This window comes from Parasteatoda tepidariorum, chromosome 5, assembly GCF_043381705.1.
Source record: "Parasteatoda tepidariorum isolate YZ-2023 chromosome 5, CAS_Ptep_4.0, whole genome shotgun sequence".
In the NCBI taxonomy this organism is placed as follows: domain Eukaryota; kingdom Metazoa; phylum Arthropoda; class Arachnida; order Araneae; family Theridiidae; genus Parasteatoda; species Parasteatoda tepidariorum.
The window spans coordinates 11,604,357-11,625,735 of NC_092208.1; the positions used below are offsets into that span (position 1 = coordinate 11,604,357).

Here is a 21,379-nt window from a genome sequence, read left to right on the forward strand (position 1 = left end):
GAGAGAAAGAAGAATTACAGAGGATTTTATTTTTTAGAATGTTTTCAAAGTCTGCCTCGATATGAAGTCTCCCGATAATACATTTCCCTCTATAACGCTATTCTTAATCAGAGAGTAAGAAAAATTACAGAGGATTTTATTTTTTAGAATGTATTCAAAGTCTCCTTAAAACGAAGTCTCCCCATAATACATTTCCCTCTATAATGCTATTCTTAATCAGAGAGAAAGAAGAATTACGGAGGATTTTATTTTTTAGAATGTATTCAAAGTCTGCTTTGAAATGAAGTCTCCCGAAAATACATTTCCCTCTATAACGCTATTCTTAATCTGAGAGAAAGAAAAATTACAGAGGATTTTATTTTTTAGAATGTATTTGAAGTCTCCTTAAAACGAAGTCTCCCGATAATACACTTCCCTCTATAACGCTATTCTTAATCAGAGAGAAAGAAGAATTACAGAGGATTTTATTTTTTAGAATGTATTCAAAGTCTGCTTTGAAAGGAAGTCTCCCGATAATACATTTCCCTATATAACGCTATTCTTAATCAGAGAGAAAGAAGAATTGCAGAGGATTTTATTTTTAGAATATATTCAGTCTCCTTAAAGTGAAGACTCCCGATAATACGTTTCACTCTCTAACGCTATTTTTAATTTCGATGTAAAAATATTCTCCATATGACGTAGTGGTTATCCTTTACAACGTAATTAAAGACGTTTATCTTTCGATTTTGATGTTGTAAGAGAATTGCAATTAAAATTTGGAATTTCTGTGAAATTGACTCGCTTATACATGTACACTGCATAAAATCTAAAAGATGTCAACCAGAATAACTCTTGTTCTAATAATCGGATATTTATAAAATTTGTGCCGATGATTATGGTTCAAAAGAGCAGCCTCAAATATGATAATTAGTGACTGCTAACTAGTAATTAAGTTGCAGAATCAGATACAAATACATACTTCCTCTGTAAAAACATACATTTTTTTCAATGAGGTTGACTTTTTTACTATCAAAATGCACAGGTTGCCGCACGAACATTTTACACGCATTGCCATAAATGTTGTTTTTCGAACTATAGTTTCATGTAAAACAACCTGCAATAGTTTGTTTTATAATTTGATTTTATTGCTTTATTTCATTATTTTATTAAATAAGTGTCGAAAATTTTTTAAATCGTAGGATATATGAATTTCTACATTTTAAACTATGTAAATTTGATGACTTGATGACAAAATATAAAAATCGAATAAAATTGGTGGAAAAGTTCTTGGGAAAAACCTTTTATCTAATACATTTTGAAAAAAATGTTTTTTTTTTGTGGAAGTTTTTTAGTTCGGAAACTATACGAGCAACTGGACAATGTTGCTCCCCCAATTTTTTGGCAATATTTTGGGAAAGACGCGTTTATCTTCCAGCAAGATAACTGCTTCATTTGCGCATCGAGACTTGCGCAGCATTGGTTTTGTGGAAACAGGTAATTTCAAGTTATAAACTTTAGTGTTTTAGTCTTTTAAAGATTCGTCTCCAGGATGAAAGTGAAGAGAAGTCAAGAAATAATCAGATAATCAACGTGACGTAAGACATCGTGTTCTCTAAAAGAACGAATAATTTTTTTCATGCATGAATGAACAGCCCGCCCTTCTTTTTAGTCTTTGGCCGATGGTCTGATATCCATCATAGGATTAGGATTGTAGATGATGATGATGATTCTGTATATATTTATTCAACATTACGATTTTTAGATTTAAGTTAAGCATTTAAAGTATTAATAAATGTAATAAATGCAAGAGCAGAAACACACAGAACACCTTCTTCGCGGGACCCGCCATTTTCACTAATGAACTCGCTCATGCACAGATTTCCGCTTCACTGCGCCTGCTCCTTACGTAAGGAAATTTTGAAGTTCCATCTACATTCTACGATCTTATCGATAAATTATTTTTCATTAAATAGTTATAGCTGTTTGTAATAGCTATATTATATTCGTTTACCCAATATTATAAACCAGTAAAATATAAAGCTATTTGCCTCTAAACGTTCAATATTTTTTATTAAAAACCGCAGTTTTGTAGCAACGTGGAGCTAAAATGTATTTCCTTTTTTAGAGTCGAAGTTCCTTAGACAAAAATTCGCGTGGTGCCTATTAAAGCACAATACTTAACTGCAGTATATACGGACCCGAGATAACTCACGGATAGTAAGGAAATGATGGTTAAAAACAGAAAGTGGTTAAAAACAGGAAATGTTAACAAAGAAAAAAATTATGAACTTACTTGAACAATTTGCTCGAAAGAATGTGCTAAAGGCAAATAAGATATTGAAACATCTGATTTAGTAAACGCAAGTGACCCCTTTAAAAAAGTTTTAAAAATACATTCATGGTATCATAAAACATATACTGCAAATGACAACTTAGAAGTATTTGCATAAAAGAAATGTGTCATTTAATGCATCTTAAATTCAACCTATTATATGCTTATGTTATTCAACTGACGAAAAAAGAGGAGGGACCATTTTTGTCCATTTTCAACAAAAATGATGATTCAATCACCATGCGTTGTATTTTGATGATTACTAAGTTTTGACCAATCCAATCATTAACATGTGATATTGATTGGTCAAAACTTAGGACTTCAACTACTATCTAACAACATTAGACAGTAGTTGAAGTTCATTCTGACTTCTAATAATATCGCAGAGCTGTGGTGGCCCAGAGGATTGAGCATTCGCCTTCCAATGAGATGAACCGGGTTCGAACCCCAGCGATGGTGGGTAGATACGAATTCTACATCCGGTTTGCACCAAACATAGTGCTGACCTGAAATATTCTCAGTTGTAGACGGATCATGGGTTAGAGTCACCTTGCCCTCAGGCTTACCGTGGGATATTTTCGTGGATTTCCTCTCCATGTAACGCAAATACAGCTTAGTTCCATCAGAAAGTCCTCCACGAAGGCAAATTTCTCCCAATGCTCGATCCTGGAGTTCTCTTGTTTTCCGGAGTGGGTTCAAAATTACAAGTCTAAGTAGTTGAACATTAGTTAACACAAACTGGGTTGGCTGTTCAACGATGGTTATGAAATAAAATAATATAAACAACGCGGAAAATCTGTCTTCCCCGAGAGTTATTACATTTTGAAGATGGGTTATAATGGGGAGAAACGGATCCCGTCCACGCCTTAAAAGAAAATCAGAGTTAATAAAACGACTGTAGTTCTGCTGAGGAAGTTTTGATTGGAGAGGAATTTCGAGAAAAAAATGGTCTTTGTCCATCCCGATTTTCAAAATTTTTCCCAACATCAAAAATTTCAAAATTTGATTGAATTTTTTTTAGAGGATGTAAATAAATGTATATTTTTATTCAAGCGATATTCAAGTATGTTTGTATTCTTATGATGTCAGTTGTATACTAGCTTCTGAATAATCTCAAAACTTAAAACTTTTCGTTTTGCATCATTTGCTTTCATGGGCATAAGCAGTTTTTCCTCCTTGGTTTTCAATTCATATTAACTTACAATATTGCAAAATATGTTGCGTCATTTCCCCCCCTCTTTAACTAGTAATGAAAGTAGAAATTTGAGTAAAAGTAGTAGAAGTTTACAAAATTTATAATCCCGCAGTAGACTGATCACAAAGACACGGTTCTCAGTAGAACATGGAAATCAAGCATCACTGGTGGCTGTCAGTAAGCGACCACTGTGATCAGCCAGCGTAGTGACCAAGGGTGCACGGTATCGTTCCTCGTTAAACTGTTCTACCGTCAAGAAATCGATTTCGCGTGCAGGTAGTCGGGCTACCAAAGCAGGGGATCCCTCCCCTCTGCAGAGGATCAAAATTGCGATGACATGTCTTCCTATTATCCTCAGAGATGTTTCCCTGACCTTCGCCAATGGGCCATTGTTCAGCTCTAGTCCGACTTTAATAAAGTACATACCTACCTACAAAATTGATAAATTAGCAGAGGTACTAGTAAAAGTACGTATTTTTTACCTGTTCTTTTATTACTTGTGAAAAAGTAACGAGTATCAAAATTATTTATGCGTATGTTTTATGGGTAGTAAGCATAATAAAATCGTATATTTTTTTTTCTAACGTTGTTTGAGAGCTACTACATACGCATGTGATTAGGAACAAGAGTCAAAATTTACTGAAAAAAAACCTAACTTTCCAATTAGAGTGATCAACGACAATCTGCGGAATTATAGACAAGTATTTTCTCACTCTTTTAATATTAATATTCCGTATTTATTACTCGCAAAAGTAATGTAATTATAAGGGTTACACTCGGAAAGTTTAACAAATCTAATATACATAATTCTCTTACGTGGCTCCCAAATTTTGGCTGTACTTCCTTTCCTCTGGTGGCAACGTTTGCTTTGTTTTTATTTACGTTACTATTTCTCTTACACGGAGAGAAAAAAAAAGCCTCATTACAACTCCCCGAATAGCAACGCTAGAAAATAGACCAATGATTGCCGCTAAAAAAGTCACATGCCTAATCTAACTGAGGTGGCTCAACATATAGCGCTTTCAAAAACGGAAACTGAAATAACCAGAGAGCATCAACTGCGGCAATCTCATACTATTAAGTTAGGCGGAAGTGAGCAGTCTTTGTCGATAGATCTCTATTTTAGTACTTTGTCGAAAGCGCTTTTTTTCACGAATTTATATATTACGAATTTATTTGACAATTTTTGATTTATATCACGAATTATACTACAGCACATTTCTAATAGGTTTAACGAATTACATGTCATTTATTTGAATTCAAATTTATTTTAATGACTTAGTATTTACAAAAAAGATGCAATTTTTTAAAAAAAAAAGTTTTTATATGGATTTGAATGATTGTCTTGAATTCTTAGAATTTTGTGCATTTGCAATGTACCTAAGTCAGTAGCGAGAGAAGCGAGCTTGGTTTGCCAAGAAAACCATATAAGATTGCGTAGCAATCTTCGGGGGTTGGCGAGCGTTAGCGAGCAAGGGGCGCAGCCCACTAGTATTAAGAATAATATTAAGAATTATATTATTTGAAACTTTTAACTTCCTTTTAGCTTAAACTTAACGTTCAAGCTAGCAAAACCTCTTACTAACGGAGGTGTTGAACAAAAAAAATTTTTTTCTTGATTTTACTTAACAACTTTTTAGCTACGTTTCTTGTAAGATAAATTGTTATTGCAAAAATAATATTTTTAATATTTAAGGTAATCATAACTTCTTAACTGTTTGCATTATTAATTAGTGCTTAAAAAATAAACGATACTTCATTTGTCTAGATTAAATAGAAAAAAAACAGTGTTCAACATGAAAATAAATGCAAAATAAAAATTGTACTTTTCCAATTGACTTGTATTTAAGGTTATTTTAATAAGTGTGAAATATATATAAAAATAAATCTTCATTTGTCAGTACAGCAACGACAGGTGCATAAATAATTATGAGAACAAATCTGCGCTTTTTGTTCAAAAAAATAATTTCTAAGCACTTAGTCTTATTGCTTCATGTTTTGCTTTATTCGATACCGTTAAAAATTACATCGCTAACAATTCCCCATTTCTCTTCAAAGGATTGAACTTTATTGCAACCGTTTTTATACAGGCTTGCTCATTGTCTAAAGCCAAATAAACATTAATTCTTCGATGAAATGAAGGTTTTGTAGATAAAAGTTATTTCGAATAGAACATTTTATAAACGTACTAAAATAATTATGTATTTACATAACAAGAGCTTAATTAGTAATTTACGCTAATTTAGTGTATTTTTGGTTCGAAAACTTTGCCCAACTTCATTTATGACAACTATTAAGTATTTTGGCTTAACTCTCTTCAACGTGCGAAGTAGCATTAGTACGTACTTTTTATTTATACTTTTATTACTTATAAAAAAAGTAGCAGCACTTATGATTAATAAAAAGTAAAAGTGTTAAATGTCTATTGCTGTAGCATAATAAACATAGGGATATGTGCTTACCATTTCTGATAACAATCCTCCTGCAGCTGCCATCCAGTTTTCATGAGTCAATATTACACCCTTAGGATTGCCAGTGGTACCGCTTGTATAACATAATTCAACCATATCTTCAGGATGTGGTTTCTAAAGAGACACATCGGATTAACATTTTATGTAGAGTGAGCAACAAAAAGAAATTGAAGCAACTTAATAACATTTGATCTAATGATACATTAACTTAAATGAGAAGATCAAAGCGGCTTTATAACTTTTGATCTAATGATACATTAACTTAAATGAGAAAATCAAAGCGGCTATATAACTTTTGATATAATGATAACTTAACTTAAATGCGAAATTTAAAGCAGCTTAATAACTTTTGATCTAATGATACATTATAATCTTAAATGAGAGAATCAAAGCGGCTAAATGACTTTTGATATAATGATACATTAAAATAAATGAGAAAATTAATTTGAGTAGATGAAACCTTAAGTTTTGAAATCAGACATAGGAAAGTACTTTCTCTGGTAAACTTTTTTTGACAGAATTTAATCCTCTCTCTTGAACCATACTATTGGAACCATATTTTCAAGATTCTGAAATTTTGAAAATAGGGTCCCAATAGTTTAGTTATGAGAGTCGGTCAAACTTTCAGCCACTTTATGTTCGTTTTTTTACGCGCAATTGTAAAATTCGTTTACTTAAACAATAATTAATTATAGTAATAATTACTTATAGTAATAATTAATTATAGTAATAATTAGTTATAGTAATAATTAATTATAGTATTAATTAATTATAATAATAAATGAAAAATTTAGTTTTTAAAGATTATTTATTATATTTGAGGGTCCCAGGTGTCAATCATAAATTTCCTTGTTCTACAAATCATAACAAAAAGAATAAAATCAATCACAGCGTTTAATCACAAAATTTGAAACGAGCTTAATTGAAAGAACATTTTGTTTTAATCAGCCAAAACAGGAACTAATCGTTAAATGGAATCGTTCATTTCTTAAATTGGTCTGCCCATATAGAAGTTTTGATTCCCTGTAGCAAACAGATTCGGCCAGCGTTAACAACTGTAGAGTATCTACCACTACAAAAATATGATTCCAATTCACTAGTATATAAGACACGTTTACTCGATCCTTTTGGGGATCACCTTACCTCTTCATAGAAGAAGGCTGACATTGTCGATAACTACACTATCCCCCCATTGGTGATCCGGACGTGATGGGGACATATCTACCTTGACAGAAGCTCCCCCTTCGAAATGAACACACCCATCTTGACAGTGACGCCCATTTCAATTTGAACACGACTACTTCGATGGATAGCCTACATTGATAAGATGACTTGCTACGTGTGACTGCGACGTTATCCAACTCCTCGAGCTGTTACTACTCAGTTTCGATCACTCATAACGTGTAACGTATTCACTCGACTGATAATGGCAACACAGGAGCAAACACGATCGTGAATTTAAAACAGCTCTCATGATTACCAGTCAAAACTGCAGTGATCTTAATACAGCTCTCCCGGCTTTTCACAAAACAGCAATGAATCAACTAGTGGTATCCGTTCATCGAATTTTATCACAGATATAATTCTGGTGGGGGAGTACTGTAGTGTATCTACCACTACAAAAAATATAATTCCAATTCACTAGTATATAAGACATGCTAACTCCATCCTAATAGGGGAGGGAGTACCTTTTCATAGATGAAGGTTGACATTGTCGATAACTACTCTAACCCCCACACCAACCTAAAAGACGCAATCTAGCTTTTGTGATATACCATTTTAGTACATTTAGGCAGTGCATGTAACCGATAAATTACTGGTCGAGTTGATCTAGCTTATTCAAATTACAAAATGTAATTTATTAATATATATCCCTCTAAACAACTTCCTTCTAAATTGGTTCATCATTGCTTTTCTCATTCTACAATGCATCCCAGCAGCAAAATAAATTGGGTCCTCATTTGACCAATATTCACCAATCTTTTCTAAATAAGGGTTTCGATATTGGCCATATATTGAATTGTCCGATTCATTCGATATTTTACGGCCATTTTACAGCCAATAGCGACCCTATACCCATTTATCCGATTTACCCGATGTTTTATATTCATTATTCATCCAATATAGGCCCTATATTAGACCCATAATGGGTGTTATTGGTCCTATATAGGAGCAATATTGCAAAATCAAGACATCCTAATATCGGTCCCTCAGTCCATGTTCATATAAGACCCATATTGAGCCAATTACGAGCCAAATTGGGGCCAAGGTAAAATTGTTGCTAGGTATAATACTTAATCATAAATGTGCCTTAATTGGTATGAATAGTAGTAGTTTGAAAATCAACTTCGTATTCGTAACAATATGTTATGATAAAATAACAAAGTTATTGTTACATAAGATGAAAATTCGTAAGAACTTGAGACTTGCCTTTCAATTGAAAGTAAGTAAAAAATCTTACTAGTTATTTTAGTAGGAGATTAGGAAATATTTAAATATTTTATTAAATAATTATTTAGTAAATAATTTTTTATTAAATAATTTTTTTTATTTAATAATTTTTTAAATACTTTTTTATTAAATTTTTTTTACTATCTAATTTTTTATTAAATAATTTTTACTAAATAATAATTTTTTTAGTAAATAATTTTTTATTAAAAAATTTTTTTAGTAAATAATTTTTTATTAAATAGGTTTTTTTACATCAAAAGCACACTTACTTTTATTGGATAAGGATTCTTTTTGCCTAGATCCTGAAAGAAACGGAAAACAAAATTGATCCTGAAAGAATCGAATACAACAAAACATTTGTTCTCCAGTATAATTTTTAAGAGTATTAATGTAATAAGAAATGACAATGACACTTATCAATATTTATCCGAACTGACCATTAGGGCTCTAGGCAATGGGCTTTCTAATGTTTATTAATCCGAGTGCTAGTTAAACAAAGATTAAATGTGCATGCCAAGCACATTAATATACATGTATTACATTGAACATGGAAGCAAATTTCAGAATATAAAAAAAACTCAAATTTCAAATATTTGAATAAGGTGTTAAGAAAAATTTACTTTAATCTCCCTTGATACTCAAAATCTTTTAAAAAATATGCAAGCATTTACAGAATTAAAGCAAAACAAATTAATAAATCATTTTGGCGAATTTTCCAAATTCAATTGCATATAATAATAATAACACCGACCGGATTGCGTAGTGCTCAGGAAACTTTCCTTGTATGAGAATAAGGTTCTGGGTTTGAATCTCGGACAAGGCATGGATGTTTTTTCATTCTCTGTGCTATTTGTCCTTGCTTTGGGAGAAAAGTTGGCCCACCTAATATGATGCCCCTGAAAGAGTGGCTAACAAATCTGCCCTAATATGCCTGAATTGACGAAACGACAATCCAGGCGGGCATAGGAAAAAAATAATAAAAAAACGACAAATCGGTCGTTTAATTATAGTAGTAAAACTTAATACCACATTGGGGTGCTGTACCTATTTGGTCGGTAAGTACTTTGGCCACGGTTTGAAAAAAAGCTTCGCGTTTTAGATGTGAGAGTGGAACTTCTTTATATACTGCCCAGTACATATAAAAAGTAAAGTAAAATAAGCAACAGCCACCAGCAAAACTAAATTTTTGACCTCTTCCATTCCGCGATAATGATGCTTCATGGCCCACGGCATCATGTATGAAACAAATCATTCCGTCATAAGCATCCAAGGATTGCACGAATGTGATGGAAAGTTTTATTTCAATTTTTAGGTCCCGCAATGGACTGATCGTTAAGACACGGTTCCCAGCAGATCACTGAAGTCAAGCATCACTGGCTGCTGTCAGTGTGCGGGTGGGTGACCACTTGGATCAGTCTGCGTGGGGTTCTGGAGTGCGCAGTATCAGTTCTCGTTTAAACTATTCTATCGTGAAGTACTCGACATCACGCACAGGCCGTCGGGTTACCGAAACTGGAATGCCATCCCCTCTGCAGAGGATCATCAAAATTGTGATGGTATGTCTTCGAATCATCCTCAGGCATGTTTCCTAGACCGTCGCCAATTGCCCATTGCGCAGCACTAAGGAGACGTAAATGAACTGCAACAACAATCAATGTTTAAGCAGCATTAGATAGTACTTGAAGCCCGTTCTAATTTTAAATAATGTCTCCAAGAGGGTCGAGTTTCAATATGCGCTTTCAGTTCCAAGTATTTTTTTCCTTATCTGAAGTATTTAAACATGTAAACAGCAGCATATGTGCGGCTCTTTCCGGAGAACTGAGCAATGGAGATGTGAATTACTGAGCTCTGGGTCTCTTGTTTCTATTTTGGCTGTGTGGGAAAAGGATGGAATGCTTATTTGTTTATGAGGGTGTAGATTCGTCATTTATTGTTTGCTAAATAATATTTCGTACGTTCTGGGTCAGTTTTGCAATTGCTTTCTTAAATACCTTGAGCAAATTATTACAGTATATCCAGGCACTATACCTTAAATAAAATGTAAATTTTAGCGTATCAAATTGCAATAATGATTTTATATGAAATTTTAAGTGAAATGAAATTAAACGCCCGGTTCCGTGCATTTATATGTCCTAGGATCATGCTGGTTTGGGGAAGCATGTCTTTCTCCCTTCACTGGTTCTATAGGGGTTACAATTTTACAACTTTATCACAAGAAAGCTATGTCTTACCAAAACACTTTCAAATGAATGAATGCTGACGTGCTTCTCTTCTCCAAGTAATTTGACTTCATCGCTCAATTCGGCAGTACATATTATGGCCTCTAAACTTGGTGTATCATCTTTTTTGTCCAACAAGATTTTAACTTTCTTTTCATCATCACAAACAATGTATTGAATTTTACCTAATTATAAAATTTCTTTTTTAGAGAAATATTTTGAGAAAGAGAAACTGCTTTTACACTTGTTAAATTAAAAAAACAAACTGTGAAGAAAATCAAAAATGCTGAAAGTTGACTGCATATTCGGTAAAAGACACCATGTTCCAAAAATGCAACTTTTGATGAAAGCAGATCTTAGACTATTTTTACCTTTAGAGTTTGGCATTTTTTTTTCGTCATTCATCATGACAGAACAAAGTGTCCCGTACCACAAGAGGGAATGACAAATCTACAACATGGGCACGGTATCAACTAAACTTTATAAATAAATGGAGATGGTGCAATCCTCTGACTTACAGATATATAACTCTTTAAACTAAAATAATAACATGTTTGTGGTGAAAAAGATAATGTAGTTTCTGACCACCATCTTAGAATTTTTTCTACCTAAGGATTCATTTTTTTCAAAAAAGCAGAAAGGGACGATACAAGTATTTCATTATCAGTATTTATTTAGACCAAACAAGTATGTTTGTCTACCATAACAAATTTATGTTTGGGTTTAATGACAATATTGTGCTTTCTTCGGATCTTAAAACAATAGATAACAGTGAGAAATATCCACTTGGTCGTAATAAATATCCCAGATAGCAAAATAAGTTTTATTTTCACTCAGCAGAAACCTTTTACTGTGAACCTAAAAAGGTTTTTCTGTGGTTTGCGTGTAAACCTTCAGATCTTGAAACGAGATCTGTGACAATCTGCTCTATTCTACGAACATTACCCTAATCCAAAACCTTGGAAAATAACCTTCTATATAAAAACCTTAAATCGAGGTTGTCTTAGGGTTTTCAAGCGTGAAAAAAATCCTTGAATAAAGCTTATCTTAAGGTAAAAATAATCTTAAATCTAGATAATTATAAGGTTTCTTTTCGCAACGTCTTGTATGCTCTGCTAAAATCTACCTTGTCATGAAATTTCAATGGGCAATGGAATTTGATCCTATCGTTAGTGTGACGTCGGCTAAAACGTCATTATGGACCTAAGTGACCATTTTACCTAAGTCACAATACTTTTTAAAAATAATTTTTAACCCTTTTAGGATGAAAGGTTTGAAACTGCAACCAATCGTTTTGCTGTATTGAAAAAAGGTTTTTAGCGCAAACTTTTTCTTGACAATGATAAGAACATTCTGACACAAGGTTACTGTAAGGTTACATGCTTTCTGGGATGTACAGTCCGCAAAAAAAAAAAAGATATCACCCTGAATAACTTTCGTTCTAATGATCGGATTTTCACGAACTAAGTGTTAATCTTAATGGTTTCTGGGGGTGACCTCAAATATGCTAATTAATTAGTGCTAACTATTAATTAAGTTACGAAATCAGACACAAAAACGTACTTTCTCTGAATAAACATATATTTTTTTTTACATATTTGGATTCTTAACCTTCAAAATATAGGGGGTAGCCGCAATCTGGGAAATATGGTCCCCATAGTTTGGTCAGGAGAGCGATCCAAAGTTCGTACCCCTTAATGTTAATTTCACTTTTTACGTTTTTAGTCATATTTTAAAAACTAATAAAGCAATTCGAAGAAAATTTCACCCAGTCATAAAACTCATTTACCCAAAGATAATTTCACGAAAAAAATAATTTTTAATAATTGTTAATTATTTTTTATTATTTAATTAAATTAAGGATGAAAAATTTTTGAATTATAAGGTATGAATTTTTTTATACCATATTAATCTACATATTTTTCAATTGAAAAATCTAAAGTTTCAACTGTTTTTATTTATTAGAAGCTGAGAAAAATTAAAATTAATTATTTTTAAAAAAATAATTTGGCGACAATGAAGAAATGATTAAATGGAGCGATTAATATTAAAATGTGATAAACTTGCGAGGAACTTGACTTCGCGCGCTTAGCATAAAATTTCATTCATATTTTTTTCGCTAATAATCGTTTGCTTATCTTTTCATTTTTATTTTTTTAAGCTATAAAATACGATGTTTCTTCTTTAGTCGTCTAAAATTCTATTTGCAATTTAGTAAAGAAATTTGAATAAAACATTTTATTGAATAAAATACATTTTATTCAGAGAATGTGGAGTTTTATAAAAGCATGCTTCTGATAGAATATGATTATACAACAGATTGTGCTTCTTTAATGTGATTTTTTTTTATTTTTTTTTTCTCAATAACTGATAAAATTTCAATAATATACATACGAATGAATAAATTTGGAATAAAATATTCATCAATTTCTTGAATATATATTTTATAAATATTAATAAAAATACGTAGTCAACATTTTTAAGCATCTCTCACAACATCGCAAATTTCTCAAAATCTTATAGGGTAAACTAACCAGTGAAGGAATACTTAAGCTTAGCTTGTCTTTAAAAAAAAATCATAAAAATTTCAAAATTTGTAATTTTAGCTAAATGACGTATTTGTTATTAAATGCATGTCGACATATTTGTTATTAAATGCAAATTATGTAAAAAAAATTTAGATAACTTACATAATATTGTTTTAAGCTTTTGGTGGTTTAAATAATAAGTAGTAAGATAACCAAGTGAAGGAACAGTTCTTAAATTGAATAAACACTAAATTTTCCAGTGAATGAACACTTAATTTTGAGAATGTTTGATGCTCGTTAGGAATCCTTAGGCCACACAGATATCTGTCGCCCTGTAGATGCCTGAATTGACGGATGTTAACACAGGCGGGCATTAGGAAAAAAAAATCTTTTAAGTTTTCGTGCCCCCATTTCAGTATCTTAAGGGCCTTACGAGCTCTGTTTAAAAAGAGAGTATCATATCAGATATATATATATATATATATATCTGATATGATACTCTCTTTTTAAACAGAGCTCGTAAGGCCCTTAAGATACTGAAATGGGGGCACGAAAACTTAAAAGATTTTTTTTTCCTAATGCCCGCCTGTGTTAACATCCGTCAATTCAGGCATCTACAGGGCGACAGATATCTGTGTGGCCTAAGGATTCCTAACGAGCATCAAACATTCTCAAAATTAAGTGTTCATTCACTGGAAAATTTAGTGTTTATTCAATTTAAGAACTGTTCCTTCACTTGGTTATCTTACTACTTATTATTTAAACCACCAAAAGCTTAAAACAATATTATGTAAGTTATCTAAATTTTTTTTACATAATTTGCATTTAATAACAAATATGTCGACATGCATTTAATAACAAATACGTCATTTAGCTAAAATTACAAATTTTGAAATTTTTATGATTTTTTTTTAAAGACAAGCTAAGCTTAAGTATTCCTTCACTGGTTAGTTTACCCTATAAGATTTTGAGAAATTTGCGATGTTGTGAGAGATGCTTAAAAATGTTGACTACGTATTTTTATTAATATTTATAAAATATATATTCAAGAAATTGATGAATATTTTATTCCAAATTTATTCATTCGTATGTATATTATTGAAATTTTATCAGTTATTGAGAAAAAAAAAATAAAAAAAAATCACATTAAAGAAGCACAATCTGTTGTATAATCATATTCTATCAGAAGCATGCTTTTATAAAACTCCACATTCTCTGAATAAAATGTATTTTATTCAATAAAATGTTTTATTCAAATTTCTTTACTAAATTGCAAATAGAATTTTAGACGACTAAAGAAGAAACATCGTATTTTATAGCTTAAAAAAATAAAAATGAAAAGATAAGCAAACGATTATTAGCGAAAAAAATATGAATGAAATTTTATGCTAAGCGCGCGAAGTCAAGTTCCTCGCAAGTTTATCACATTTTAATATTAATCGCTCCATTTAATCATTTCTTCATTGTCGCCAAATTATTTTTTTAAAAATAATTAATTTTAATTTTTCTCAGCTTCTAATAAATAAAAACAGTTGAAACTTTAGATTTTTCAATTGAAAAATATGTAGATTAATATGGTATAAAAAAATTCATACCTTATAATTCAAAAATTTTTCATCCTTAATTTAATTAAATAATAAAAAATAATTAACAATTATTAAAAATTATTTTTTTCGTGAAATTATCTTTGGGTAAATGAGTTTTATGACTGGGTGAAATTTTCTTCGAATTGCTTTATTAGTTTTTAAAATATGACTAAAAACGTAAAAAGTGAAATTAACATTAAGGGGTACGAACTTTGGATCGCTCTCCTGACCAAACTATGGGGACCATATTTCCCAGATTGCGGCTACCCCCTATATTTTGAAGGTTAAGAATCCAAATATGTAAGAAAAAATATATGTTTATTCAGAGAAAGTACGTTTTTGTGTCTGATTTCGTAACTTAATTAATAGTTAGCACTAATTAATTAGCATATTTGAGGTCACCCCCAGGAACCATTAAGATTGACACTTAGTTCGTGAAAATCGGATCATTAAAACGAAAGTTATTCAGGGTGATATCTTTTTTTTTGCGGACTGTACTACTTTTTTCTCAATGACTGCTCTTTTTACATCATTTCAGCATTTGCGGCCTGGCATGAAAGGGAAAGTAATAGATTAGCATCAATGGGTTAGTAATGGATTAGTATAGTGTCTTGATAATTCTGAAACCGGTTTTAGTCTATAATAAGTAATGGGTATACAGATTCTCACATTAGTAAGTTTTAATCTGTAAGTATAAATGGCAAAGTTCGCTTTTTTGATCAGTTAGTACAAAATACTGAGCTGTAGAATTTCATGAAAACTGGATTGTGGAATAATAAAAAATAATATTTAAAAGAAATGTAATTAAAAAATTAAAAAAAAAATCGTGAGATGACGCTTTTCTCTAAAAACCAGCCAGACAGATCACACTAGACTTGAATCCTTGCTTCTTTGGTTGAGGGGATAATTGAAAGACTTAATCGACCGTGATATCCCATAACATCTATTTCAAAACTTGAAAATAGCGTGGGTTATAATTGAAAATAGCATATATAATGTGCGTAACATTTTCAAGCATACATAGCTTTCAACGATTGCACAGAGTACAAAAAAAATAAACATGCCACCATGAATAACTTTTGATTTAAGGATCTTAAAAATTACGAAAAAATTGTATATTTTCCAACTCAAAATTTATTTTCCATTATCATTAAATGAAATGATAAAAAATGATAAATAATTGCTGAAATTTATTTTTTTCAGGGAATTATTTTTGAATAAACGAATTTTACAATTTCGTGCAAAACATTTCTCAAATCGCTTAAAAGATTCTCGAGATATGCCAAAAATTAAGCGAAAAGTAAAATAAACATTTAGGGGTTCAAACTTGGGATTGAATAGCTCTCTTTACCAAACTATTGGGACAAATTTCCAAGTTTGCCCCCTCCCGTATTTTGAGGGCCATAAATGCCAATACGTCAAATAATGGTGCGGTTATTCAGAAAAAATATGCTTTTGTTACTGATTTCTCAACTTAAAATATCGTCTGAATTAATTAATCAGCATATTTGAGGTCATTCCCTCAACCTTAAGATTGAGTCCTAGAAGTGAAGATCCGATCATTACATCAATTATTATTCAGGGTAGTTCAATATTTTTATTTTGAGCCTGTGCGCGCAGATTTGTAACAAGCAATAGTGGATCCCATATTGCGCAAGTTTCTGAAATGTTGCATATTATTTATGTTAGTCACACCTGCTTTCTATAAAGATACGATACTCCAGCCAGTGCTAGATTTTTTGGGGGAGAGTTTTGGTCTTCTGTACATATGCCTATGCGTGTATGTACAGTTTTCTTAAGGTACGCTCATTACTGATACAGTTACTTACTTAGATATAACACTGCTTAAATTTATGACAACAAATTACAAAATGCATCATATAGTTAATAATAAAATGAAATCAATTTTTACCATGATTTATCATGTACGAACTTGCATCAGGACCAAGTGTATCGTAAAGAGGAACTATTGGTGTAGAATAGTACAGACAACCATACATTGCTATGACCCACTGAAAATGTAAATTATCTTAGTGAAAGCAATCACGTGTAAGCACGATATAATTATGCATATGATACGAATGAATCGTATAAATTAAATATCAAAATGAATACCTACTTCTACTGAATTTTTGCCATAAATTCCTACTTTACTGAGTTGTCCAAGATCCGCTCCTATGTTAATTAGACCTGATCCAAAATTGATTGCTTTTTCTCTAAACTGAAATGATAATTGTAATTATGAAAAGAATGATTTTATAAAATCGAATTCAGAATTATATTCTGTTGTGGTTGTTGTCGTAGGCTATTTAGGAAATAGGGGCGATTGCTCTTGTTTTCCAGTGGCGCCATCTATTGCAAAGAATTCGACTTCTGCCTCACCTGTACGCCACACTTGTTTATAGAGTAAACCCATTCATTCATCCACAGATCGTAATTTTGACATAAGCCGAAGAATGATCTACCTCCAATTCAGTACCCCCGAAGTATTATTTTTTCTGGGGGGGGGGACTCATTATATTATAGAGGACTCTATGACCCGACAAATTTAATGTGCACCAGTCACTGTTGACTAAACGGGGAGTATTCGGCCGGCTGGGTTCGAACTCCCGTTCTTACGAGCGTGAGTACAGCGCCATGCCAACCAGGCTATCCCGGCCCCAGAATTATATTCCACTTACGTATTTTACTTTTTTAAAATTATGATATTTCAAGCATATTAACAGGAAAATTTTAAAAAGATGGTCTTTTTTTTTAAATGCAATCGATACTTCATGCAACATACGTTTTTTATGCACAAAATCTTGATTGATCAAAAATATTAGAAAGATTTAATAAGTAACATAACATAATTGCTATAATTTAAGGGCTGTGACCTAGAGATAATTATGAAATGATTCTTATACTTTTTCTTTTTCTGAATATTATGATAAGCTAATATCTTAATAAAACAAGTTTTTCAAGAAATAAACCATAAATAAATAAATACTAATCCTTGAGTTTGATACACTGACCTAAATTCTAGGTTTTGATATCAAAATAACTTTGAAATAGTTGCGAAGAAGATCCATTATTATTCTCGCTACAACGGCTAACCGTGTTTAATTTTATGTATTTAACCATCCATAAAAACATCCATAACCATCTATTTAACCATCCATAACCATATATTTTACCATCCATAGCTGTCTACTTTTTCAAGTCTTAGTCTCTGTCGTGTGGGTTGGTCTGGGTCCCTGAGGCCAAGATGGCCCTTCACCCCTTCATCGTGAAGTAAGGATCGTTGAGGTGAAGCACTGAGGTGTCAAGCATAATGCTAAAGTTGAAGTGGGGAGAAAATGGCACATTGCCATGGTGCGGAAAAGCTGTGGTGACTTGAAAAAGAGTTGAGAGTAATCGACAAAAATGACAGGTCTGTGCTTTGCTTTGTCCACTGTGCTTTGCTTGAGGAAAACATCTCGCTGTTTTAAGATTACTTATCTCGAATTGATAATTAACATCTCCAGTCTCCACTAGTAACTAAACTGGTGAGGACCCGAAGGACAATAGATGTTAGTAAAGCCAGAGTCCTACTTGCGAAACATGCTTCGACCAGTCAGTTTCAAAAGCAAATGGCCGCCATTAACATGTTGGACAGGCCTAAATGCTACTAACGAAAGGTCAATGCAATCATCACGTTCACGTACGTCGAGGCTAAACAAGTTACTACTGCCGCTTAAACGGTGTGTTCACGTTGGCTGGATTTGAAAACTATTTCATCTTGATGTTCTGTCTTTCAAACATTGATCAGTGATCGACGTCGCAGAAGAACTGCAGTCATCAGGCTTGCATCAAACGCTCACAAAGAGAGGAAGAGATCATCGCTAAGGCAGGGAGGTGGTGACGACTGGCTGGACGGAACTCATCGTTGGTCATGCCGCTGACTGGCGACCGAGCCCCCGGCTAGGAGAACTCGCAAGGCACGTCCATCTCCTAAGGCGTCTTCATCACAACTTTTTCAAATAAATGAGAACACATTATGGTAAAAAATAAATAAAATAACTCGGTATACAGTACCTATGCCAAATTTGCTTTTACTGTTAACTATCGCGTTTAGCTTTATGCTGTTAGCCCTCCATTAAAAAAACTTCTATAACCATCTATTGAAACATCCATAAACATCTACTTTTTTGAATATAAGAGAACACATTATTTTGAAAAAAGAACATTGATATATCAGTATACAGTACCTACGTCGATTTTGAATTTTCTTGCATTTCTATTTCTGAACTATAAAAAATTTCGGTATAAAACTTCAAGGCAAAGCAGTTAACAGAGCTTGCCATATTAAAAGACAATAGATAAACTTACTTCTGAGTAAATTAGCCAAGAATATTCCGAAGGGGAACTTCGCCAGCCAACACAGTGACCATCTCCTATGACAAAGAAGTATTAAACATTAGTTATCCAACAGATCCCTTGGAGAATAACTATGCAGAAATTCTATCCAACTGCCACGTGTCATCGTTTTCATACCTATTTTTATCGAATTCGGATACTGGATATGCAGCAGTGAAAGCTGAACATTTTTCCTGTCTGTTCAGCTTTTAGAACAAAGAACTGCATATTTTCCTTATATTGAAATGGTAAAGTTGGGCTGAAAGAATATGCATATATATACACAAAAATAGAAGACACTTTCAGTTTTTGAAATTTTTTTTAAAATTTTTTTCAAGATATACTTAAAAGACCATTTTGCAAAATTAGAAGTAATTAGTTCAGGCGATTTTTCAATAAGTTTGAAACTTTCAAAGATTTCAGAGATCTGCAATAAATTACGAAAGAAAATAAATAGTTTTGAATATCCCGTGGCAGAAAATTAAGCTATGAGTTTGTACTTTATAGAGATTACTTTGGTTTTTATTTGCAATAATTGAATAAAATTTAATAAATCAAAGCTTAAAAATTTATGGAGATATAAACAATTTAATAAAAAACTAATTTTCTTGTGGTGTATTTTTTGGTCCATAACTTAAAAAAATATTTTAAAAAATTAAGCTAACTTTTTATAAGTAATTAAAAAATAATTACAAAATTATTATTTTTAAATTTGAACAAAAAATCGTTAAAAATTATTTAAGTTATGACTATTTAAAGTAGTGATTTTATACTGAGCTTTGCGAGGGAAAAATAAATATTTAAAAAAAATATATTTTTCATAATTTTGTAGTGAATCGTATTTGGCAACTAATAAAGAAGTCTTATTAGAATATCTGTCAAATTTAAAAAGTTTCAACCAATTTTTCTAATCATTTTTTGTTCTTTCTAAAAGAAAGCTCAAAATGGTAAGGGGTTTTCTTCAAACCTCATTTTGTCCTATTAAATAAGATTTATTGAAACTGACACCGGCATTGTGGGCTTCTCTAATTAAAGACTGTTTTCTTTTGCCAATTTCTCTTTTTATACCATCACTTTTTGGTGTCCGGACAATTATTATAAGGTATTCTCATTTTTTATTAAATTTTGTCTTATAGTACAAAATGAAATTTGTGGAAAATCCCTTATTTTGACCTTTTTTCTTTAAAGAAGTACAAAACTGCGAAGAAAATTGCTTGAAATTCTTTACATTTCTAAGATATTCAAATAAGATTTTCTTAATTAGTTGCGAAATACGCTACACTGAAAATATGAAATTTGTTTTTATGAAAATTTTTCAGGGTATGAGCAGAATAAAAGAATTACTTTAAGTAGTCATATCTTACGCAGTTTTTAACAAATTTGTTTTCAAAATTTGAAACAATAATTATGGAATTAATTTTTAACTGTATGAAAAATTTTGTTAAATTTCACAATATTTCTAAAATTATAGCAAAAAAAAAAAAAAAACTTAAGACACAAAAATTAATTTATTCTTAAAAATGTTCATATATTCATACATATTTAAGTTAGGTTTATGACATTTTATGCGCCTATTGCAAGTAACAGCCAAAGTAATCGGTACATGTAACAAGTTTATTATTGATTTTCTGGCATAGGGTGTACAAAAATGCTCCTTTCCTTTCGTAATTTATTGATCGTCTCTGAAACTTCTTTAGGCCTTAAACTTTATTGCTAAGTATGAAAACTCGCATAACTAATAACCTCTAAAGTTTCAAAATAATCTTCGAAGTATTTCTTGAAAAAGAGAAAAAAAATATCGAAAACTGAAAGTGTCCCTTCCATTATTGTTAGGGTAGTGTATATATATATGGTAGTCATGTGAGCAGGACAAACAGGCACAGGATTAGAGGATAGAAATTCAAGTGACACAAAATTGAAGAGCTCCTCAATAAAAGTTCGGGAAAATCTTGCAACATAAGTCCGTAAAATGTTTCATTTCAGGGAATAAGGAAAATCTTAATAATTAAAATTTGTCTGTTAAATAGGTCGAGGGAAATTAAGTTTTCTCACACTTAGTTACAGAGATAAACGTTAAAAAGTTAATTAATGCATATTTGAACTAAAAATAGATTAAAAGACGGGATGTTAATATTAAAGCGTTTCGCCATGATAAATAAATAATAAATTGTACATCATGATAAATATATATATATATATATATATATATATATATATGTATATATGCATGCAGACTAA

General features: G+C 31.6%; 1 protein-coding gene across 1 annotated transcript in view; it reads right to left on the reverse strand.

Annotated features, from left to right (window-relative positions):
• Nucleotides 1-21,379, reverse strand: part of LOC122272056 (long-chain-fatty-acid--CoA ligase 6-like) — a gene marked incomplete in the record, with an annotated part of 122,862 nt that overhangs the window by 44,244 nt on the left and 57,239 nt on the right. The window contains 7 exon segments of the mRNA XM_071180997.1: nucleotides 2,276-2,353; nucleotides 5,972-6,094; nucleotides 8,701-8,733; nucleotides 10,663-10,835; nucleotides 16,677-16,776; nucleotides 16,884-16,985; nucleotides 19,115-19,179. Coding sequence (XP_071037098.1) covers nucleotides 2,276-2,353; nucleotides 5,972-6,094; nucleotides 8,701-8,733; nucleotides 10,663-10,835; nucleotides 16,677-16,776; nucleotides 16,884-16,985; nucleotides 19,115-19,179 — 674 coding nt within the window.